Genomic DNA, 20,265 nt, shown 5'->3' on the forward strand with positions numbered 1-20,265 from the left:
AGGTGTTTTCGTTCCTTCCTGGCCTGTGGCCAGATGACCACCTGTGCACAGATCAGTAGGTGTGGTGACCCAGCTGTGTTATTCTGTCATGACAGTTGTGGTCTCTCCAGGATTTTCCATCTTGCTTGGACGGCCACGGCCATTTCTTTCTGGTTTTGGCTTGTACCAGTCGGCCTTCAAAGATCTTTTGTTTTCTGACAGTTGAAGAAATTGGTTGGCGTTCTTACCTTTAGACAATTATTTAATTGTTTACAGATAACTGAAAGTATCTGCCAAAGGTTTCTAATGATGAATCCCTTTATTTTATTGGAGCTTTGTCATGTCGAAATGACTGGTCATTATAATTCCTGGTGATAGAATTGTTTTTAACCCAAAGAGCGTCAAAAGCTCATTCTTTCTTTTTGGATTTTTTTGTTGTGCGTATTTTTCCTGTGTGTTATGACAAATCTCCCTTTTTAACTGTAAGGCATAGTAGATTTAATGCTTGAGATCGTGCTATTATAACGTTCTTGGAGAAATATGCTTTATTGAAATTTTCACTTTATCAAAATAATACAGAGCATTGTTTTGATAACTGCAGATAAAGATGAACCTATCTTATACAATATTGAGTTTAGAACTTCAAACACATATCACATCAACAATCCTAATTAACCCCGGGGGAGCAGTTTAGTGAAGAATATTTTGAATTCTTAATGTGACATTTATACTTACTGGCTTATTTTGATTATTATAAATGTTTCCGAATATCACCTGGTTTTATTAAAATGTTTTAGTGAATTTTCATGAGTGAGTTTTCCATGGGGGTTACATTTCCACCTTTCTGAAGTGAGCCAGTAGGAAAATATGACTTGGTTTCCGCAGTTGATTTAAGCCAACCTCTCAGCAGCACATCTGGTCCATAAAGTTAGGTACACCTGGAACATGATAATGCATAATTATTTCCTCACAGAATTGTTTAGAGCAGTCACATTAGACAACCAGTGGCCGGCACTTAGTGTTCACTTACTAGGTACAGACACTAAGTCCTTTACATGTGTTAATTCATTTATGTTATAAATGTTTCAAATGCGCATTTCCCTTTCCTTCTTTTCTGTCTTCCTTCTTCAGGCGGGTGTCCCTCGAGAGAGTTACTTTTAAGATACAGCCCAAGTCAGAAATAGTAGTAGCTTTTATTAAGATTAGCCACTTCAGGGGCGCCTAGGCGGCTCAGTTGGTTACGCCTCTGACTTCAGCTCAGGTCGTGATCTCGTGGTGCATGGGTTTGAGCCCCGAGTCAGGCTCTGTGCTGACAGCTCGGAGCCTGGAGCCTGCTTCGGATTCTGCGTCTCCCTCTCTCTCTGCCCTTCCCCCGCTCGCTCTCTCTCTCTCTCTCTCTCTCTCTCTCAAAAACAAACATTAAAAAAAAAAAAGTTTGTCAGCTTCATTTATGGAGCTCTCCATTGGTGATAGAAATAAGGGAAAGGGGTCAGGTCAGGAGACTCGAAGTAGTATCAGGAGGTCCAGAGAGCAGACCCCCTGGCAAGAGCGCTGACTGACCCAGATGAACGCGCGTTGTTGGGGGTGTAACCGGGGATGGAATGGTAGGGCCTGAGCATGTCTTGGTGCCACTTGAAGAGAAAGGCAGACAGAACCTGAGCAGTAGAATATGAAAAGATGTGGCAAATCACACGAGTTGACACATTTTGCCCCTGAGCCAGTAGGAGGATGAAAAACAAAATTTGTATACAGAGAGGAGATAACTGGTGTGGGCTCGTGGATGAAAAAGCAGCTTAGCCTTAGGTTTCCAAAGGATAAAAGAGAGACACACATGTTTTAGAGAAATAACTTCGTGTACAGGACCATAAGGACTGGCCACATTACTTGTACGCCACGTCAGCTGGTTGATGGTTTTATTACTTGCATCCATATGTAGCTAGGACGTTTGACACACATTTATTCTGGGGAGTCAGATTGGTATGGAAACAGCATGAAGTTCGAAATTCAGCAGGCCTTGAGGCGCCTGGGTGGCTCGGTCAGTTAAGCGTCCGACTTTGGCTTAGGTCATGATCTCCAGGTTCACGGGTTCAAGCCCCACATCAGGTTCTCTGCTAACAGCTCAGAGCCTGGAGCCTGCTTTGGATTCTGGGTCTCCCTCTCTCTCAGCCCCTCCCCTGCTCATGCGCTATCTCTCTCTGTCTCTCAAAAATAAACAAACATTAACAAAATTTAAAAAGAAAGAAAAAAGACATTCAGCAGGCCTAGATTTGAATCTCAGCTATAACATGTCTTGAGCAAGCTACTTAACCAGACTTCCCCCCTACCCGCACTCAGTTTTACTGAGACATAGTTGACATATAACATTTAAGCTCAAATTATGCAATGTAATGATTTGATATATGTATATATATGAAATGCTTACTACAGTCCCTTTAGTTAACCTATTTCACTTCATGTAATTCTTTTTTCTTGTGATAAGAGCTTTTAAGATCTAGCTCTCAGAAATTTTCAAATATATGATACAATAGTGGCAATTATAATCACCATTACACCTGTGGAACTTAAGTATCTTAGAACTAGAGGCTTATACCTTCACATTACCTTCACCCGTTTCCCACCCACACTCCCCATTTCTGGCAACCACCAGTCTCTTCTGTGTTGCTAGGAGTTTGTTTTTGGGTTCCACCTATAAGTGAGGTCATACACTATTTGTGTTTCTGTCTGACTTACTTCACGTAGCATAATGCTGTCAGTGTTCATCCATGTTGTTACAAATGGCAAGATTTCCTTTTTTATGGCCGAATAATGTTCCATTGTGCATGTGTGTGTATATATATATATACATGTATATATATATACATGTATATATATACATGTATATATATATACATGTGTGTGTGTGTATATATATATATATATATACACACATACACACACACACACACACACACACCATATTTTTTATTCATTGGGTTATCTGTCGGAGAAACTTAAGTTGTTTCCATGTCTTGACTCTAGTAAATAATGCAGTGAAAATGAGCATGCAGATACCTCTTTGAGATAGTGACTCCCTTTCTTTTGGACATATACTCAGAAGTGCAATTGTTGGATCACGTATTTTTAACTTTTTGAGGAACCTCCGTACTATTTTTTTATAGTGGCTGGACCAGCACTGGCCACCCACAGTAGCCAAATATTTCCTTTCTTTTGTCTACATCCTTGCCAACACTTGTTATTTCTTGTCTTTTTGATAATAGCCTTTCCAAAAGGTGTGAGGTGATATCTCATTGTGGCTTTGATTTACGTTTTCTTAACAATCAGTGCTGTTGAGCACCTTTTGAGGTACCTATTGGCCATCTGAATATCTTCTTTGGCCATTTTGAATTGGATTATTTGTTTTCACTGTTGAGTTCCTTATATATTTTGGGTATAAAGCCCCCATCAGATATTATGGATCTCTTATTATGGAATGATAATCAAATATTTAAATGACTTATTAGGAATTAGATATGTGGTTTGAAAATATTTTCTCCCATCTTGTAGGTTGCCTTTTCATTTTGTTGATTATTTCTTTTGCTGTGCAGAAGCTTTTTAGTTTGATGTAGTCCCACTTGTTTGTTTTTGATTTTGTTGCTGTGCGTAAGTATCACATCTAAAAAGTAATTGCCAAGACCCATGTCAAGGAAGTTTCTTCCTGTGTTTTCTTCTAGAACTTTTATGGTTTTCTGCAGTCTTACACTTAAGGCTTCAGTCCATTTCAAATTAATCCTTGTGAGTGGTATAAGACCGTGGTCTTGTTTCATTCTTCTGCGTGGGAGCATCCAGTTTTCCTGGCAACATTTATTGAATAGACTAACCTTTTCTCCATTGAGTATTCAGTGAGTCAAGTACTAGTTGAGTGTATACGCATAGGCTTACTTCTGGGCTCTTCATTCATTTCCATTAGTCTGTTTGCCTGTTTTTATGCCAATACCAGGCTCTTTTGATCACTGTGCCATTGTAATCTTGTGTGAAATCAGTAAATGTGATGCTTCCAACAATGTTCTTCTTTCTCGGGATTGTGTCGGCTATTAAGAGTCTTTTGTAGTTCCACACAAATTGTAGGATTGTTTTCTTTTTCCTTAAAAAATGCCATTGGATCTTGATAGGGATTATGTGGCGTCTGTAGATGCTTTTGCGTAGTATGGACATTTTAACAATATTAAATCTTCCCATCCATCGGCATAAGATATGTTTCCAATTATTTGTATCTTCTTCAGTTTTTTCCATCAGTATCTTATTGTTTTCAGCGTATAGGGTTTTTTTTACCTCTTTGGTTAAATTTATTTCTAAGTATTTTATTGTTTTTGGTGTTGTCGTAAATGATATTTTCTTTATTTCTTTTTCAGATAAATTTTTGCTAGTGTATAGAAATGCTAGTCTTTTTTGTATGTTGATTTGGTATTCTCTAACTTTACTGAATTCATTGATTAGATCTAACACTTTTCTTGGTGGAGTTTTTGGGATTTTTTTTATGTGTATAAGATCATGTCATCTACAAATGTAATTGTACTCTTCCTCTCCAATTAAGATGCCTTTTATTTCTTTTTCTTGCTTAATTACTCTGGTAGGACTTAAATCACTGTGCTGATGGGAGTACCATTCCTATTTAGAGTGGATAGCTTTGTCTTGTTTTTGACTTTAGAGAAAAAACTTTGAACTTTCACCATTGAGTATGATGTTAGCTGTGGACTTTTCACATATGGTCTTTATTGTGTTGTGGTACAGTATTCTACACCCAATTTGTTGAGAGTTCTTATTATGAATGGATGTTGACTTTTGTCAGATAGTTTTTCTGCATCTATTGAGATAAACATATAATTTTTATCCTTAATTCTATTAATGTGTTGTATCACATTTATTCATCTGTGTCTGTTGAATCATCATTGTTTCCACGGGATGAATTCTACTTGATGATGGTGTATGATCCTTGTAGTATATTGAATTTAGTTTGCTAGTATTCTGTTGAGATTTTTTGCATCCTGTATTCATGAGGGATATTGACCTATAGTTTCCTTTTCTTAAAGTGTCCTTATCTGGCTTTGATATCAGGATAATACCAACCTTGTAAAATGAGTTTGAGAGTGTTCGCTCCTCTTCTGCTTTTTGGAAGAGTTTGAAAAGAATTGGTATTCATTTTTTTTAGGTATTTGATAAAATGCAATAGTGAAACCATGTGCTCCCGTGCCTTTTGATGGTAGGATATGATATGATCTCTTTACTTATTATTGATCCATTCAGATTTTCTGTTTCCTCATGATTTAACTTTTGTGGGTTGTATATTTCTGGGAATTTGTGTGTTTCTTCTAAGATTGGCCAATTTTTGGCCTGTAGTTGTTCATAGTATCTTAAGACTTGTATTTCTGTGGTATCAACTGTATTGTCAGACAGTTTTGAAGTAGATTCTTCATCTGTAAGATGGAGATAGTAACATTCAACTCTAGAATGATGAATGAGATAATGTGTATAAAACATCTAGAAAAGTATCTGATGCTTAATCAAGGCTAAACAAAAGTGAGTTAGTCTTGGGGCACCTGGGTGGCTCAGTTAAGCATCCGACTTCAGCCCAGGTCATGATCTGGTGGTTCACAATTTCGTGCCTGGCATTGGACTCTGTCCTAACAGTTCAGAGCTTGGGAGCCTGCTTCAGATTCTGTGTCTCCCTCTCTCTCTGTCCCTCCCTGGCTCACACTCTGTCTCTGTCTCTGTCTCTTCCTCTCAAAAGTAAATAAACATTAAAAAAAAAAATTTTTTTTTTTAAAGTGAGTTACTTTCCTAGGGAGAGGCCAACAATAATTTTCTCTTTTCCCTTCTCATGGAACAGATGGGAATTGAAAAGAGAAGACCGATAGCAATTGGGAGGCTAGAATTTGTGCTAATAAGAAAGAGGCCATGATCTCTGTTTTATCTAAAAACAAAACAAAACAAAAAAATGGCTTAAGAAGAAAAGAGGGTTAGTTTTTTAAGATTATATAGTTGGATAAACAGTAAAAATCATTTCAAGTGTATGTGTTACTTAAAAGTGCCATGCAGGGGGGCACGAGGGTGGCTCAGTCGGTTGGGCATCGGACTTTGGTTCAGGTCATAATCTCATGGTTCTTGAGTTTGAGCCCTGTATTAGGCTCTGTGCTGTCAGCTCACAGCCTGCTTCAGATCCCTTGTCTCCCTCTGTCTCTCTCTGCTCTCCCCACTCCCCACATACTCTCTTTCAAAAATAAGAAAACAATAAAAAAAAAAAAAGTGCCATGCAAAAATTACCAAAAATTAAGCATTACATATTTGGTTGCTGAGTACAGTGATTCCATATATATTTATAGTCAAATATTAACAAAATTACACATTGGTCAGGTTCAATTATTAAAAGTTCAGTTTTCCTCATTTTGAAATTTTAAAGCATTTATGTGATGATGGTGTTTTAAACCATGCTACTCATTGTAACAGTTGAATCAATGAAGATGTTTTTTTTTTTTTTTCGTTTGGTTTTGTTTGGTGGTGTTAAGCCTTTTTAGTGTAGGGCTGTTTTATTATGTTGTAGCTGTTTCTTTTATTTTTTTTTAATTTTTTAAATGTTTTTATTTATTTTTGAGACAGAGACAAAGCATGAGCAGGGGAGGGGCAGAGAGAGAGGGAGACACAGAATCCGAAGCAGCCTCCAGGCTCCATCGATGCGGGTCTTGAACTCACAGACTGTGAGATCATGACCTGAGCTGAAGTCGGACGCTTAACTGACTGAGCCACCCAGGTGTCCCGCTGTTTCTTTTATAATAACAAAATTTATTTAAATTACATTAAAAAATTATGAGAGTAGAACCAACATTTTAGTTTTTCAAAGATAATTCTCTATCATGTGTACAGAATATTGGGATTTTTTTTTTTTTTCAAAACTAATAGTGTTCTTCTCCTTGTTTACTTTCTCTAATATAATCTTAGGGAGTATTCATTGGACTTGTTTTAATATTATTTTTTTCTGACTTCAGGAGTGAAAAATACTGTTGTAAAATTTCTAAGGCTATGGTGTATTTTTTTGTGAGAATGCTATGTTGCCTCTTTATTCTTATATCATTTGTTACATGAATATGCATTATCATTTATAGATAATACAGTATACATAAGCAATACTACATTTTTATTTTTATGATGGCCAAGCAATGTCAGTGGTTTAAAAAAATCTTGAATTTCTTTTCATTAATCATTGTAAGTATTTGTAAACTTTATTCCTCATGGATATGTTCATTTGAAGATAATACTATGTGATTTGTACAATCATTTTTGAGTAGCTGAAACTTAAAAGAATTGCAAATTGAAATTTCTTTGCCTGGTGGAAATAAAATAAGTATGAAGTATGGTGGACATTGGCTTTTTAAATATTTCTCATATAAAGTGGCACATATCACTAAGCTACCATTTTGGTGTATGTTTTGGGTGTTTTTTTCCCATGCTAAGTATGTACTGACTTTAAAAATTGGAGCTTCATTTATTGCTATCATTTGAACAGGTGTCTCAATGCTTGTACCTACTGCAAAACTAAACATGCCAGAGGGAATTTGGCGAGTTATCCAATTGATGAACTAGTCGATAGAGCCAAACAGTCTTTTCAAGGTAAGAGTTTCTAGAATTATGTGCTCTTTGACCACTCTTCTGTCTCCGTATGATGTATCTTGAACTTTATCACCCATTTTCACTTAATAGAAAAGACAAAAAAAAAAAAAAGATTGACCATCTGAAGTGTGTTAAGACTTTTGTGGACTGAGGTGAAATACTTTTCAAGATTTCTGCCTCTTTCTTTGGTAATTTTTGGACCATTTAGAAAATAGAGTGAGTAAGTGTTTCCAGGAGTGTTGGAAAAGGTAGATTCTACTATCAACTAATAAAGTTAGCCCTCTTTATCTGCAGGACTGTTGGACCAGTGCAGAGTGGCACTGGTAGAGAGTCCTAATGAGAATAATTCTTTGTGTGGGTGGCCAGCTACTTCTGAATCATCAGTTGCTGGAAAATGTGATTGTTTAGGTATCTCTCAGCATATAATAAGACTTATCTTTAACATGAGTCACGGCTGTGTTGATACATAACTGCTTATTAAACCATAAACTCCCTCTTTTGTCTTTGTTTATAGTATGTGTGTATAACATTGGTGTTTCTTACGCCCAGCGTGATATAATCTATTGTCTCATAATCTTGTGGGTTAATAGTTATTGGAGATGTACTTTCCCTTTTAACACGTAAGTCAAATGCTTTTAGTACACCCTCAAAGTCATAGTATGAGTTCTTTATTTAAATAGTACTTTAAATAAAGTGAGCGTTTTTTTATTTAATCTATGTAAAGCTTTTGTCAACATGAATTTGGAATGCTCTTTGTAATAGAAAAGTACCCTTGACTGATTAACATCTGACAATTTTTTTTCCTTCATTCACATTCAACTTGTATTGAACAAGAAATAAAAGGCAACACATCGACTCTTACCAATATTCTGTTTCAGAGCCAGGTAATTATCTTATCTGAAGAAGAGTCTGAGTGATTGTCTTCTGTACAACACGACTATGTTAAGGCTTTTTCAGAAAGGGCATAAATTTGCACAGGAACTTAATCTACTTGAAAAATGATGCCTTTGCTGGTATTCTGAGTTGGTGTTTATTTTTCCCCATATCTGTCAGATAATGGGGATATTAAAACTCTATGGTCTGTCCACCAAACACTGCAAATTGGTAGGAGTATGATTTAGTTCTTTCAACGGACTTTTCCAACATTATGCATTTCTAACTGCAACTAAATATAACTGGAAAAAATCTTCTCATTTTACTCTGACGATTTATTTTACAAACGTGAAACTGTTCAGTCACCATCTGGGAAGTGAATGTATTCCCTTGGCTCCCTTGTATCTCTCCCCCACCTATAACCTATACTGACATTTTGACGTGATTGCTTCGTGACTCAGCATGGACACATTTATGTATTACATTTGACTTGAGGTAAAAACCAGAAAGGAATAATCCTAGTTTTTATAAACTATAGAATTTTGCTAAAGATACCCAGCTCAGCTCTCTGACACATCTTTAGAAATGCCCCCTGAGCAATACAAGTACGGTTGTGTGACTGCTGCAGACTTGAGTCGTCACTGACCATCGTCACATCCAAGTGGGTTGGCCAGTTATGGTGAATGTTTCAAAGTATATATCAGAGGTCAGCAGTGACTTAGTGTTTATTTATAGACCAAGTATTAGAAGAGATTTACTTAGTATTGCTTTCATCCACATGAGTATGTGTGTGTGTCTGCGTATGTGCCTTTTGGTTCCTGACCGTGGAATGTTGGCAATGTAACCTTTTTCTATTGTCTTCTACCTGTATAGTAGAGTCGAAACGGAATGCTACTTTCTGGACTGGTGAACTCATTTGGTTGACGTATGGTACTCTTACTAGAATATTGAGATCATAACTTCCTAGGCAAGCCAGTGTGGTTAGGAAAACTTTGAGTCATTAGCTATTTGATGTGCTTTGCCATAGGAGAGTTGGAACTGGAAACAGTGTTCTGCTGCTTACCAGCTGCTATGGTCTGAGGAAGGTACTTGGCCCCTCCAAGCCACGGTTTTCTCATTACTCTGACACTTAGCACTGCTGGTAGTTAGAATCCCATATAGCTTCTACGAAGTAATTGCCTGTGTTCTTTTTATGAAGCAGACATGTTACTTAAACTGAAGGAATTTAAAGTGAATCCAAGAAGTCTAATTTTGAGTGAGAATATTGGAACATCTATAACAGACATTAATGGCTAGAGTCAAATGACAGGTTTTCTTTTGCTGTTAAAATATGTTTTATGAAAAACGTCTCTATAAATAGAAACTACTTAGTGTGACAGTTACCTCTCGTTCTCTTAATTTGAGAAAAGCAGATTCATGCTGAGGATGGCCTTACAATCTTTTTCCACTCCAGGAACTATCCGTTGCTAACTTACATTTTAAACACACTGAGTTAGTTCATTATCTTTCTTTCTGCAGAAGACGTTGGGATTTTACTGATCTGACAGAATTTCTGTGTTTGAGCTTTAGAATTGTAAAGCATAATTATGAAGGTAAATATAATAGAAGAAAAACCTCTTATCTCTGGGACTCTTGCATATTTAGTTCTTTAGTAATCCAGGTGTTAGGAATATTTTTTGAGCTAGAACCCCTGAATTCTTCACTACACCATTATTCAGTGGTCCTGTAATTAATAATAAACAGCACAGTTCTTTGAAAAGCTACTTTAAGATGAAAACTCTTAAGTATGCTGTTAATAAATTTTAGTACGAGGAAAGTCAGTGGAAGTTAAAGGAAAAGTGCATGTCCTTTCTTTTTCTTAAATTTTTTGACGACTTACTGTGTATGAAAAATACAGACTGATTTATAAAAACTCTGAACAAATTGTAGAATGGGGATAGAACCCAGGTTGCCTGTCAGATGATAGAATCAGCACAGCACAATTTCTTTCTGAATAGCATATTTATGAAATATTTTATATTCATAAAAATTTATTTCTTAAAAGTTTATTTCTTAGTAGTCTAATGAATGAAGAGACTAAGGGTTGACCCAACGGCAAGGGAGCATTCAGAAGAGGTTCTGAAATAATCACGAAATCATTTTGAATGTACAGTGGTTTCCCAAAGAGCTAAAATTATACTGACTATACATTTCGGCTGCCAAAAAACGAGAAAGAGAGCTCGTTAAATTTTGAATGGATAGCATTAAAATCAGAATTACTTATATTTTAAAATAGAAACTTTACCTTTTACCAAAAAAAATACATATATATTAATTACTTTATATTTAGTTGGTTTCCTAGCTTTGTGTGTTTTTTTTGTTTGTTTGTTTTTGTTTTGTTTTTCTTTTTCTCTCATCCTGGTCCCCTTGATATTTTCACCTTCTCAACATGTTTATCATTTTTGTGGCCAGTTCTGAAAAGAAGATTTATCAGGTAACGGCAGCTTCTTAATCTCATTGTTCTGACAGACTTGGGACACCTTCCCCCTCACTTCCTCATCTGTGCTGAGATTTAGCTTTTAAAAATTCCTAGGCATCACAGTTTGGGGGGACTGGGGTTTGACGTGGTTGCATTTTAGATATCTAGAAAAACATGTCAAGCTATGACCAGGACTTTGTTGGGGCCAGAATGAATTTACAAGCTAGTGTTTTCTAGGATATTCGTATTGATTTTTCTCTAGCAGGTAATCAATCAGTTTCAGTTGTGTAAGTGATGGTGCAAACCTTTTTAAGTGTGCCGGGTGAGTGGTGTGGAAACAACACCTTTCACTGCCGTCTCTGGAATCAAAATGTGGAGATGATGGATGAGCTATTTTTATAGCTATTGCGTGCTTTTCTAGATCTCATTTGTGTGTCGGTACTGTTTTTTTCTTCCTCATAAATTTAAAAAACCCTCGCAAGAAAGTGGCCTAAACCCGTTATGGAAAGGTAAATAAATTGAGATGAAATATTCAAAGCAGGGAGAAAATTTCTTGGTGCTCAGTGATTTTAATATTCCTGTTGAAATTTTTAAAAAATGAATTGTTTTATTTAAGACTTGCAGAGATACTGTCTGCTGCATGTAGGATGAATTATGAAATGCAACTGGAAAACATTACTTCCTGACCTTTTGTATAGGAAAGGATATGAGCAATATTTGATTTTCGGAAGGATGAACTTAGATTGTTGAGTTACAGCGTATATCAAGCCACATTTATCTCATCACCTTTAGCAATGACTACTATATATTGATTTCGATCAGAGATCAAAAAAGAGATCAGTAATTGCATCCTGTTAATTTATGTGGCAGTTATGAGCGTCTCTTTTATTCCTTTATCTTTTCATTTGTGCCATGTTCAAAGAGAGAAATTTCTTTCTTCCATAGAAGAAAAGATAATTCCAATAATGTTAATTTGAATGTTACCCATTTGGAGGATTTTAGGCAGCTTACATTAAATGATGGAGCATGTAACGGACCCTGAAAATAAAAGCTGTATAAAATATGTTGTGTTTACAAAAAGGGAAAGTAATTCTACTAACTGGTGAATCCTGGCTCTCCAGAAGAATAAGGAAATATGATTTATGTACTTTGACATGAGTGTGAAAAAGGAAGTATATAGTTTATAATGAAACATATACATATTTGAGGCTGTAGACACTAAGAATTATGTTCCTTTCCTAAAAGACATTGAATAATGTAATAAAAATCCTTTAGCTGGTAATATATAGAAATGCCAGGTATAGCCTCTACATGGTGTTTTCTCCTGTTGCTTCTGTAAGAAACCCAAAGTATAATACTAAATGATAACTTTTCAAAGAAATTTTAACGAGACACCTACATGCCACGTACATAATACATGTAACTTGGTAAGGGGACCCAATGCCTAAACAGGTATTTGTCCGATATCTGATCTAAATAAGCGAGGTTAATCACTTTGATTTTGAAGAAAGCTAGTTAAGGCTGTCCATGGCAAAGCAGAGTGTAATTTACCTGGCCTCTGCCTCTTCAGATCTCTGAGTTTCTAAGTCAGCGGGGTTCAAACCTTTTTTTAGCAATAAAGGGAATCCTTTCTTCAAATGAAATTTGAAAAGTAAGAGTCAAGGTATCATGGTTGAAGCAGAGGTGAGGCCCTGTTTAATGAGCCCTAACCTCAGAGTCTTTCCTCAGAACATTTAGAATCTAGCTGAATAGTCTGGTGTACAGGTTTTCCCCGCTTTCCGAAAGTAGAGCATCCCTGTGAAATATTTTGAAAGCCCAAGGGGCGTAGAGCAAAGGAGCAGTTACCATTCATTTGTATGGAAAAAACTTTGAGTATTTCCCAGACCCCAAAGATAACCTCTCTTAGGTTTTTCTGATACCTTAGGACACATCTTGCCAGTAGGTCCACAAAATAAATGGAGCTAAAGCACAGAGGCTCCCAGACACGGTTCAGAGCTGTGGCCGCATGGTGCTGAGATGCTGAGCGTGGTCCCCAGGGGAGGAGCTCCGAGGGGCCACCCTCGCTGCCCAGGCTGCGCTCTGCCTCCTCCTTCAGCGGCGTGCCGCGAAACATGCTGATGCTGTTTTCACTTTTCGCCTTTTTTCATAAAAACAAAAACCCTCTTTGGATTCCTTTGAGTTAGCGGAAAACAGGTAGCAACATGAGTCTTTCATACAAGCAAAGTGGCCTAAATGTAAACTTGAGAACAATGGGAGATGCCTGTGTTCCTCAATATGCCAATCCAGGTGTGGCAAATGTTTTCCTAAAAGGGCCTGGTGGTAAGTTCTTTAGGCTTTGTGAACCCTAAGGTCTCTGTTGCAAGTTCATTTCCGCCCTTGTAGCATGAAAGCAACCACAGACAATACATAAATGAATGGGTGTGGTTGTGTTCCATTAAAGCTGTATTTGTGATTGGAATTATGGATGAGAGGATTCATTGGTCAGCTTTGGGGAAAGCTAACTTAAACAAATGAGAGAACAACTCTCTATGGCAGAACTTCCTGTTGTTTCCAATATGCTAATATTTGCCATAAATTCCTATGAGAGGAGGATGTGGTCTTTAGGGCCAGAGGTTGCTCTCAGGTCAGTGTTCTCCGTCTGGCCGCTCGTTTTAGTCACTCGGCAGTTATAAAACCAAAACCAAACTTCTGTCTGTGTCCCCTTGCTGGCAAGTGCACCACACTTCCTGTGGACGGGTGGCCCTGCATTTTCTAAGGTACAGGTCCCTCTAATGTATACCCAGAGCTGAGAACTAAGATTGAGAACCATGAGTTTAGGCAATGTTTGGTGGAAACTGTAAAATGAACTGACCCTTTCCATCTCTGTTGAGAGGGATCTTGAAGAGGAAACCCTGGCCAGTTAGTAAGGAATGAGCTGAGTTTGGGAGGTTGGAAGGACGGCCCAAGCGTTGTGCATTTGCTGACATCCTGGAGTGGTGTCAGAATCCTAAGGTGCTTATTTAAGTTTAAAGGGTGCATTGGGTTTTGTTATCCCCAGGGTATCACAAAAGGGTCAGCTGGCATTTACTGAGTATATACTGTGCTGTATTAGAGACTAAAAAGATGGAAAGAAAAAAAAAAGGCAAGGTTCTTGTCTTGTAGGGGCTCCTCCTAGTTTATATTAAAAAAATTTTTTTTTTAATGTTTATTTATTTTTGAGAGACCGAGAGAGACAGAGTGTGAGCAGGGGAGGGACAGAGAGAGAGAGGGAAAGACACAGAATCTGAAGAGGCTCCAGGCTCTGAGCTGTCAGCACAGAGCCTGATGCGGGACTCCAACTCACAAGCTGTGAGATCATGACCTGAGCCGAAGTCGGGCGCTTAACCAACTGAACCACCCAGGCGCCCCATCGCGCTCCTCCTAGTTTAGGAGGACAGGGTGGCAGGTTGGGCTGATGAAAATTAAAGTACGCAGACCGGAGGGAGCAGGTCTTCAGATAACAAAAATCACCGAGCCTTTTAACATAAATAAGCACCTTTGGATTTTGAAAACTCCCATAGTCTGTCTGGGGCTGTGTCCACAGATCGACCACACTTTCGTTACCTGCCCGCCTTCCCTGACCCTGGGCCCCTTTCCCTGACCAACAAGCGTTTCTCCTCAGAATCCTTCTCAGCACAGGGCTCTGGTCAGCCACAGCCGTTGGAATACACTCAGTATCCAAAATCGAATGTACTTGCCATTCTGAATCTTGAGGTTCATGTGATGCTAGAGGTCCGTGAAGGGGAGAAAACGAGCAGTGACACTTGGACTGAAGTCACTGTTAGAACTATATAGCTGTTGTTTTTCCATTCATCCAACAAGTATTTACCAGCATTTGTCAGAGACAGTTCATGTTTTAGCTGGTGGGCACATGGTTTAGAAAAATGGGCGTAACAATACATTATTATCATCAGCCTTTGATGACTTCTGCCAGGAGGCCCCTGGATAAGATTTGCTGATAACTGAGCAAACAGCTTATTTTGCTGGGAACACAAGGATGCGCTTTGAGGCTGCTCAACAGAACGGCATTTGCTCATAACTCGCTGAATTTTCATACTTGAGGGTGCATCGTACAAAGTACGAAAGTACAAAGTACATACAAAGTACGATCCTGTGCAAAGCACAGGAAACTGGGAGCTTCCAGGAATGCCTTTTTATATCCCTCCTCAGGAAATCTAGAGTGTAATCAGTCCCCCGCTGTTATTGGTGAGTTTTATTTTATTGCTCCATTGTGTTCTGCGAAACAACTTGCAAATACACAAGTGTAGAAATGTATGTAAAATAACGAGACCCTGGGAAAACCTGAGAAAAAAGTCCAGTGTCGATGTGGAGTCGTAACATTGAAGGTAGGCCGTGGTCACATATGCAGTTGAGACTCTGAACTTCTTGAGATCTTATTGTCCATAAGGAAAAGAATGACAGCTTGGCCTTGGAGTTGGAGATTTTCCCCTGGGAGGCTGTGTGGAGCCGACTGAGAGGTGTAGTACATCTCCACAGTGTCCCTTTAACACTCAGATGCGCATACTGGTTTCTTAAAGTTGCATATTTTGACATTCCTTGTTAAAATGTAGAGCCGAGCCCTGGAAAGCCTAACACTCTGAAAAGCTTTCTGGGGAGGCTGAGACAACACATCCCCAGTAGCTGTGACTCTGTGGTGACTTGGTCCCACTTGTGAGTCCCGAAGCTCGGGACTCCGTGCACCACAAAGGAGTCCCACAGGAGAGGCTAACCGCTTAGGGGTTTGTGTACGCTTGGTTGTCCTGCAAGATGGTGCATCACAGTGCCGGAAGAAGATACGAAAATTGGTGTTGACTTGTATGTTCTCACCCTTTGGCTTTGTCTTTTGCCTGCATTTCATATTGTACAGAAGAGACCAGCAGTGCAAAAATGCATGAGGGTGGCTGATGATCTGCACCTGTGGTGGCGCACATTCCTAAATTTTCCGATTGGAGAAAGTGACTTTTCAAAATGTGGAGACCACGGATTTAGAGGAACACACGGCCCATCTCGCAGGCTAAACGTAGCTGTTCCAGCCAGAGATTTGGTCTGAGTGGGGCAGCCGAGTTCTTTGCTCTCGGTCATGGTCCGTAGGGGCCCGTACCCCGTTTGCCTTGAGTGCACATCCTTCTGTTGTTGAGGTCAAATAGGCAGCTGATGAAGTCGATGTCGTTTGGAGGAAAACCAAAGCACCTGATGAGGACTCTTGCCCTGCACCTCTGCTCAGAGACAGACTCCTTCTCGTCGTTAACACCTTTCCCCTCTCCTTCCATCTGAGGTCGAGGCCGGAAGACTGAGCCCAGAGAGCGCGGGGTCGGGCGCGTGTGGCAGCGCATAGTGGTTTAGTAGGTGCTCAGTAAATGCAGAATGAATGTCTGATCCTTGAATCGAAGACGCCTGATGAAATTCCGTATGTGACTTGGAACCAACAATGAAAACGTAGCCTGGAAAAACTAAATTTTACAGTGAGCAGGAGATCCTGCTTAGTTTCAGCAGCTCTTCAGGCACAGTTGAGTACTGTGTCCTTACAACACAGGCTTAGTTTTGTAACACCAGCTATTTAGTGGGGGTGAATTTCCAGTATTTGCAACAGAGAAATAATTTACTTTTGGAACTTATTTCCTGATAGTTAACGGGTACCTACCATTTCACTGAGTATTCCCACTTAGGCGCACATTTTCGTTATAAATAGCTATATAGTTGCATTGAGGGTTTATTATTATTATTATTCATTATTCTTTTACTAAACAGAATTCTGCGAAAGATGTTTGGTGATGGGGGACAAAAGTTAACCAAAGGTTTGCTTTCCCCGTTTGAACTGAGGCTGATCTGTCTCTGGGATCGTTTTGGTGAACTTGAAGGGCTGCAAGTTAGTTTTGGAAGGTTGTTGAATGGGATTTTAATAGCCTTGGAAAGATGTGAAAAGTAATACTGCTACCTGGTGGTTTGTAAACCTGACCTTCATGAGATGTTTTCTGGGCAAAAGCACTACTTTGTGATGCCAGTAGCTTTTATTGATTCTCCGGAGTCTGCAGTTTTCTGACACTGGCTGTCAATTCGTTCCAGCTGAAAAATTATTAAATTTCTTCTCCTGCTTGTGTGGATATTAAATTGCAGTCAACATACTTGCACAACGTCAGGTATGGCAAGCATAATTTTCTGCATGAAAAAAAAAATATTTGTTAGTGGGACCTTGGCTGTTCTGCAGAGGTTATAAATTTCTGAACTTATTTTTATTTGTTGCTCTCAGTAATATTTAGTTCCAGCACATCTCTTGGTATTTGTAACGTAAGAAAGAAAAGTTTGATTTAGATTGCCGTCTTTAAAAAATAAGCCCCTTAGTTCATCTTTTCTGGTTCTGTCAACAAAAGAAGGATGAGAACCTGGGGGTAATGGGGCTTAACCCGTGAAAATCTAATTGGGGAAGAATGGGCACGATCTGGTGGAAGAATGAATTGAGTGAATAAGGGAAAGGTGAATGAATAAGATGACCATACGCTCTACATAGAGCTTTCTGATTTGTTCAGTTTTAGTTAGGAGGGTGAATGCTGGTATGGTAGTAATCATGTATAGAAGCGGATCTCCGGCTTTACTGTCTCTGCGGATAACCCTGGACCTCTGGGGTATACATTTAAATTCAGGCAAGTGGCCAGATTGCCAATTCAGTAGGTCTGCCCTTGGCCTAGGGATTTGCATTTTCAAATGAATCGTTCAAGATGACTCAAACGCATGTGGTAAGGACCACTTCTAGAAACTTCTGTCTAGAAAACTTTCTTGATTAAATAACTATACCGAGTCATTGAATCAAAATACTCAATGGAAGTGGAGAAGAAACCTACATTTATGTGAGGAGATAAATAAAAATCTGCGCTGTTTTTCCCATGTAATAGATGCCGGGTGTGGAGCCGTTCCATTCTTCCCATGCCTGGCCTTTCATCAGATTATTGTGTGGAGCTTAAAAATGCACATTCCTAGGTGCCACTTCAAAAGATTCAGATTCTGTGAGCTAGGCTAAAGCTGGGGAATCTTTATTTTAAAAGCTTCCTGGGTTTGGGATTCACCACCTAGATTTTGTTTGTGGTCTAGTTCTGTTTGATGTCTAAGTTTGTGTTGATTTTTCATTCTTCAAATATTGCTTTTTGGGTGTAGTTTGAGTTGAGCCTTTCAGAGCAGATTATCACACTGTCATAATTAGAAGAACAAAAGGGCATTTAACTCTCATTTTAGAAAACAAATATATGTGTATCTACTGTGTATCAACATGACTGAAGTAATTAGCTAATTTGTTTTTACAGGTACACAAAGAGTATGTGCATTTGTGTAGTTTGTAAATTATCTTTATTTCCTTGAGATAAGATGTGCCTTTCTTTTTCTTTATCTGAGAAGAATAAATTTAAGAAATGCTAAATCTGTATGGTAGTTGCAATTTCTCTAGTTTGGAAAGCGCTTAATTTTTATATACTTGCATCATGGAGTATTACACAGATGTGAGTGTTAGTGTTAACAAAGTTGACAGTAACCTGGGAAGTATTGTTTCATAATCATGTTAAAAAAACATGCTGTAGATGTCCTTTACAATCACAACTATTTTTAATAAGCAAGCAAAAATAATTGAGTACAGAAAAAGGAGAAATGAAACCAATATGTTACTTTCATTGGAGAGACAAAGAATGTATTAAAATTTTTTCTGCTCTTAATATTTTCTGTAAGTACATACCCCTTTAGACTCCAAAAACAAAACCTAGACCTCAACTTCATTTTTAAGGAATTGCATATTTTAAATTATCAGAGTTTTTCAGTGTAGAAAATTAAATCACACGTATTTGAAATAGAGTCACTTTTTATTTCCTGTCTAAGATACGGGAAACAGAAATGTGACTATTTGGAACAGTTGTTAAACTGAAACTTATTTGTACCTAACTTTGGAATTGGTGGGTTCTGTTTGACCATAGAACAGCCTGATATCCTGAAGATTTACTTTCCACAAATAATAAACTATGTGTAATGAAGACTTCTTCAGGAGAAATCTGACAGCTGTGTGGCTTAACCTATTCTGTTTCCTGCCCAGCTCTGTGGTTGAAACTGCAATTCTCTGAACAAATCAAAGAAGAACAGGCTAGGGAGGAAACCTCTGCAGTGATCTTTCACCCTTCACTTTCAGATGAGCACAAGGAGGACAGGGGACCTCCTAAAGCTCCCGCTCACTCCTGCAGTTCTCTTAACCACTGTACTCGGCTTCTTCTGTTCCGTGGAACAGCATTAAGAACATCTTCTTTGAAAGACAATTCAGGGAATATGGGGGGAGAAAAGACACGTGAGTAGGAGAAGTTTAGGGAAAGGAAGGTTGCCGGCCAGAAGACTAAGTGGTAGCTTCTTCAAAGAGGAGAGACTTGGGTCCGAGGAGGGTAGTTTGCATTTGGGAGGAAATCCGATTGAATTTGGGATCAAAGCCCAGAAGGCCCCATGTGATCTGGCTGCATTCTCCACTCCACACTCCTCTTATCCTGCTGTCTCTCTAATGTGCTGTCACCCAACTCTCCTTCCTTAGTTCCTTAACACAGCGCTCACTCTTCCTCTTTGAAAGGGTTTACCTGTGATCTTGCCCGGCTGTGTCTTTCATGTTAAAGTATCAGCTTCAGTGTGACCTCTTCACGGGGTCCTTCTTTGACAGCCCTGTTTAAGGGAATCTTACTTCTTCATCTCCGTCATATCGCACGTTTCCTCCAAAGCACTTAACTTTTGCACTTCATACCCAATTGTTTATACATTTCTTTACTTATAGTTTGTTCTGAGAAAGTAGTGAGGTTGCCTGTTCTATTCATCCCTGGACTCAGAGTTTGGCATAACGTATGACCTATTGTAGGCACATAGTAAATACTTGTTGAATGGATGTATGAATAAAAATTATACATTAATAGAATTCTATTTAGAACTATTTAAAAACATTTTTCTTAGTGAGGCATGATATTTCTTCCTTTAAAATTTTTTTTATTTATTTTTGAGAGAGAGAGAGAGAGAGTGTGAGCATGTGAGTGGAGGAGGGCCAGAGAGAGAGAGACAGAGAGAGAGGAAGAGGGGGGAGAGAGAATCCCAAGCAGACTCTGCACTGTCAGCTTGTAGCCCGATGCCTAGCTCAAACTCACAAACCATGAGATCATGTCCTGAGCTGCAATCAAGAGTCAGATGCTTAACCGACTGAGCCACCCAGGCACCCCTGCTATTTTCTTTTTAGAGCAAAGTATAAACGGCATAAACTGTATATATGGGTGTGTTGTCATCTTATTAGGAAAAACACATTTGCT

General features: G+C 38.6%; 1 protein-coding gene across 6 annotated transcripts in view; it reads left to right on the top strand.

The window, feature by feature from the left end:
• Positions 1–20,265, top strand: part of CDKAL1 (CDK5 regulatory subunit associated protein 1 like 1) — a 704,834-nt gene that overhangs the window by 302,652 nt on the left and 381,917 nt on the right. For all 6 annotated transcript variants that reach the window (XM_027040405.2, XM_053223204.1, XM_015085900.3 and 3 more), the window contains one exon: positions 7,514–7,617. In XM_027040405.2, the coding sequence (XP_026896206.1) occupies positions 7,514–7,617 (104 nt within the window). The remainder of the gene's footprint in view (positions 1–7,513; positions 7,618–20,265) is intronic.

Source organism: Acinonyx jubatus, chromosome B2, assembly GCF_027475565.1.
Source record: "Acinonyx jubatus isolate Ajub_Pintada_27869175 chromosome B2, VMU_Ajub_asm_v1.0, whole genome shotgun sequence".
NCBI classification, from domain to species: Eukaryota; Metazoa; Chordata; class Mammalia; order Carnivora; family Felidae; genus Acinonyx; species Acinonyx jubatus.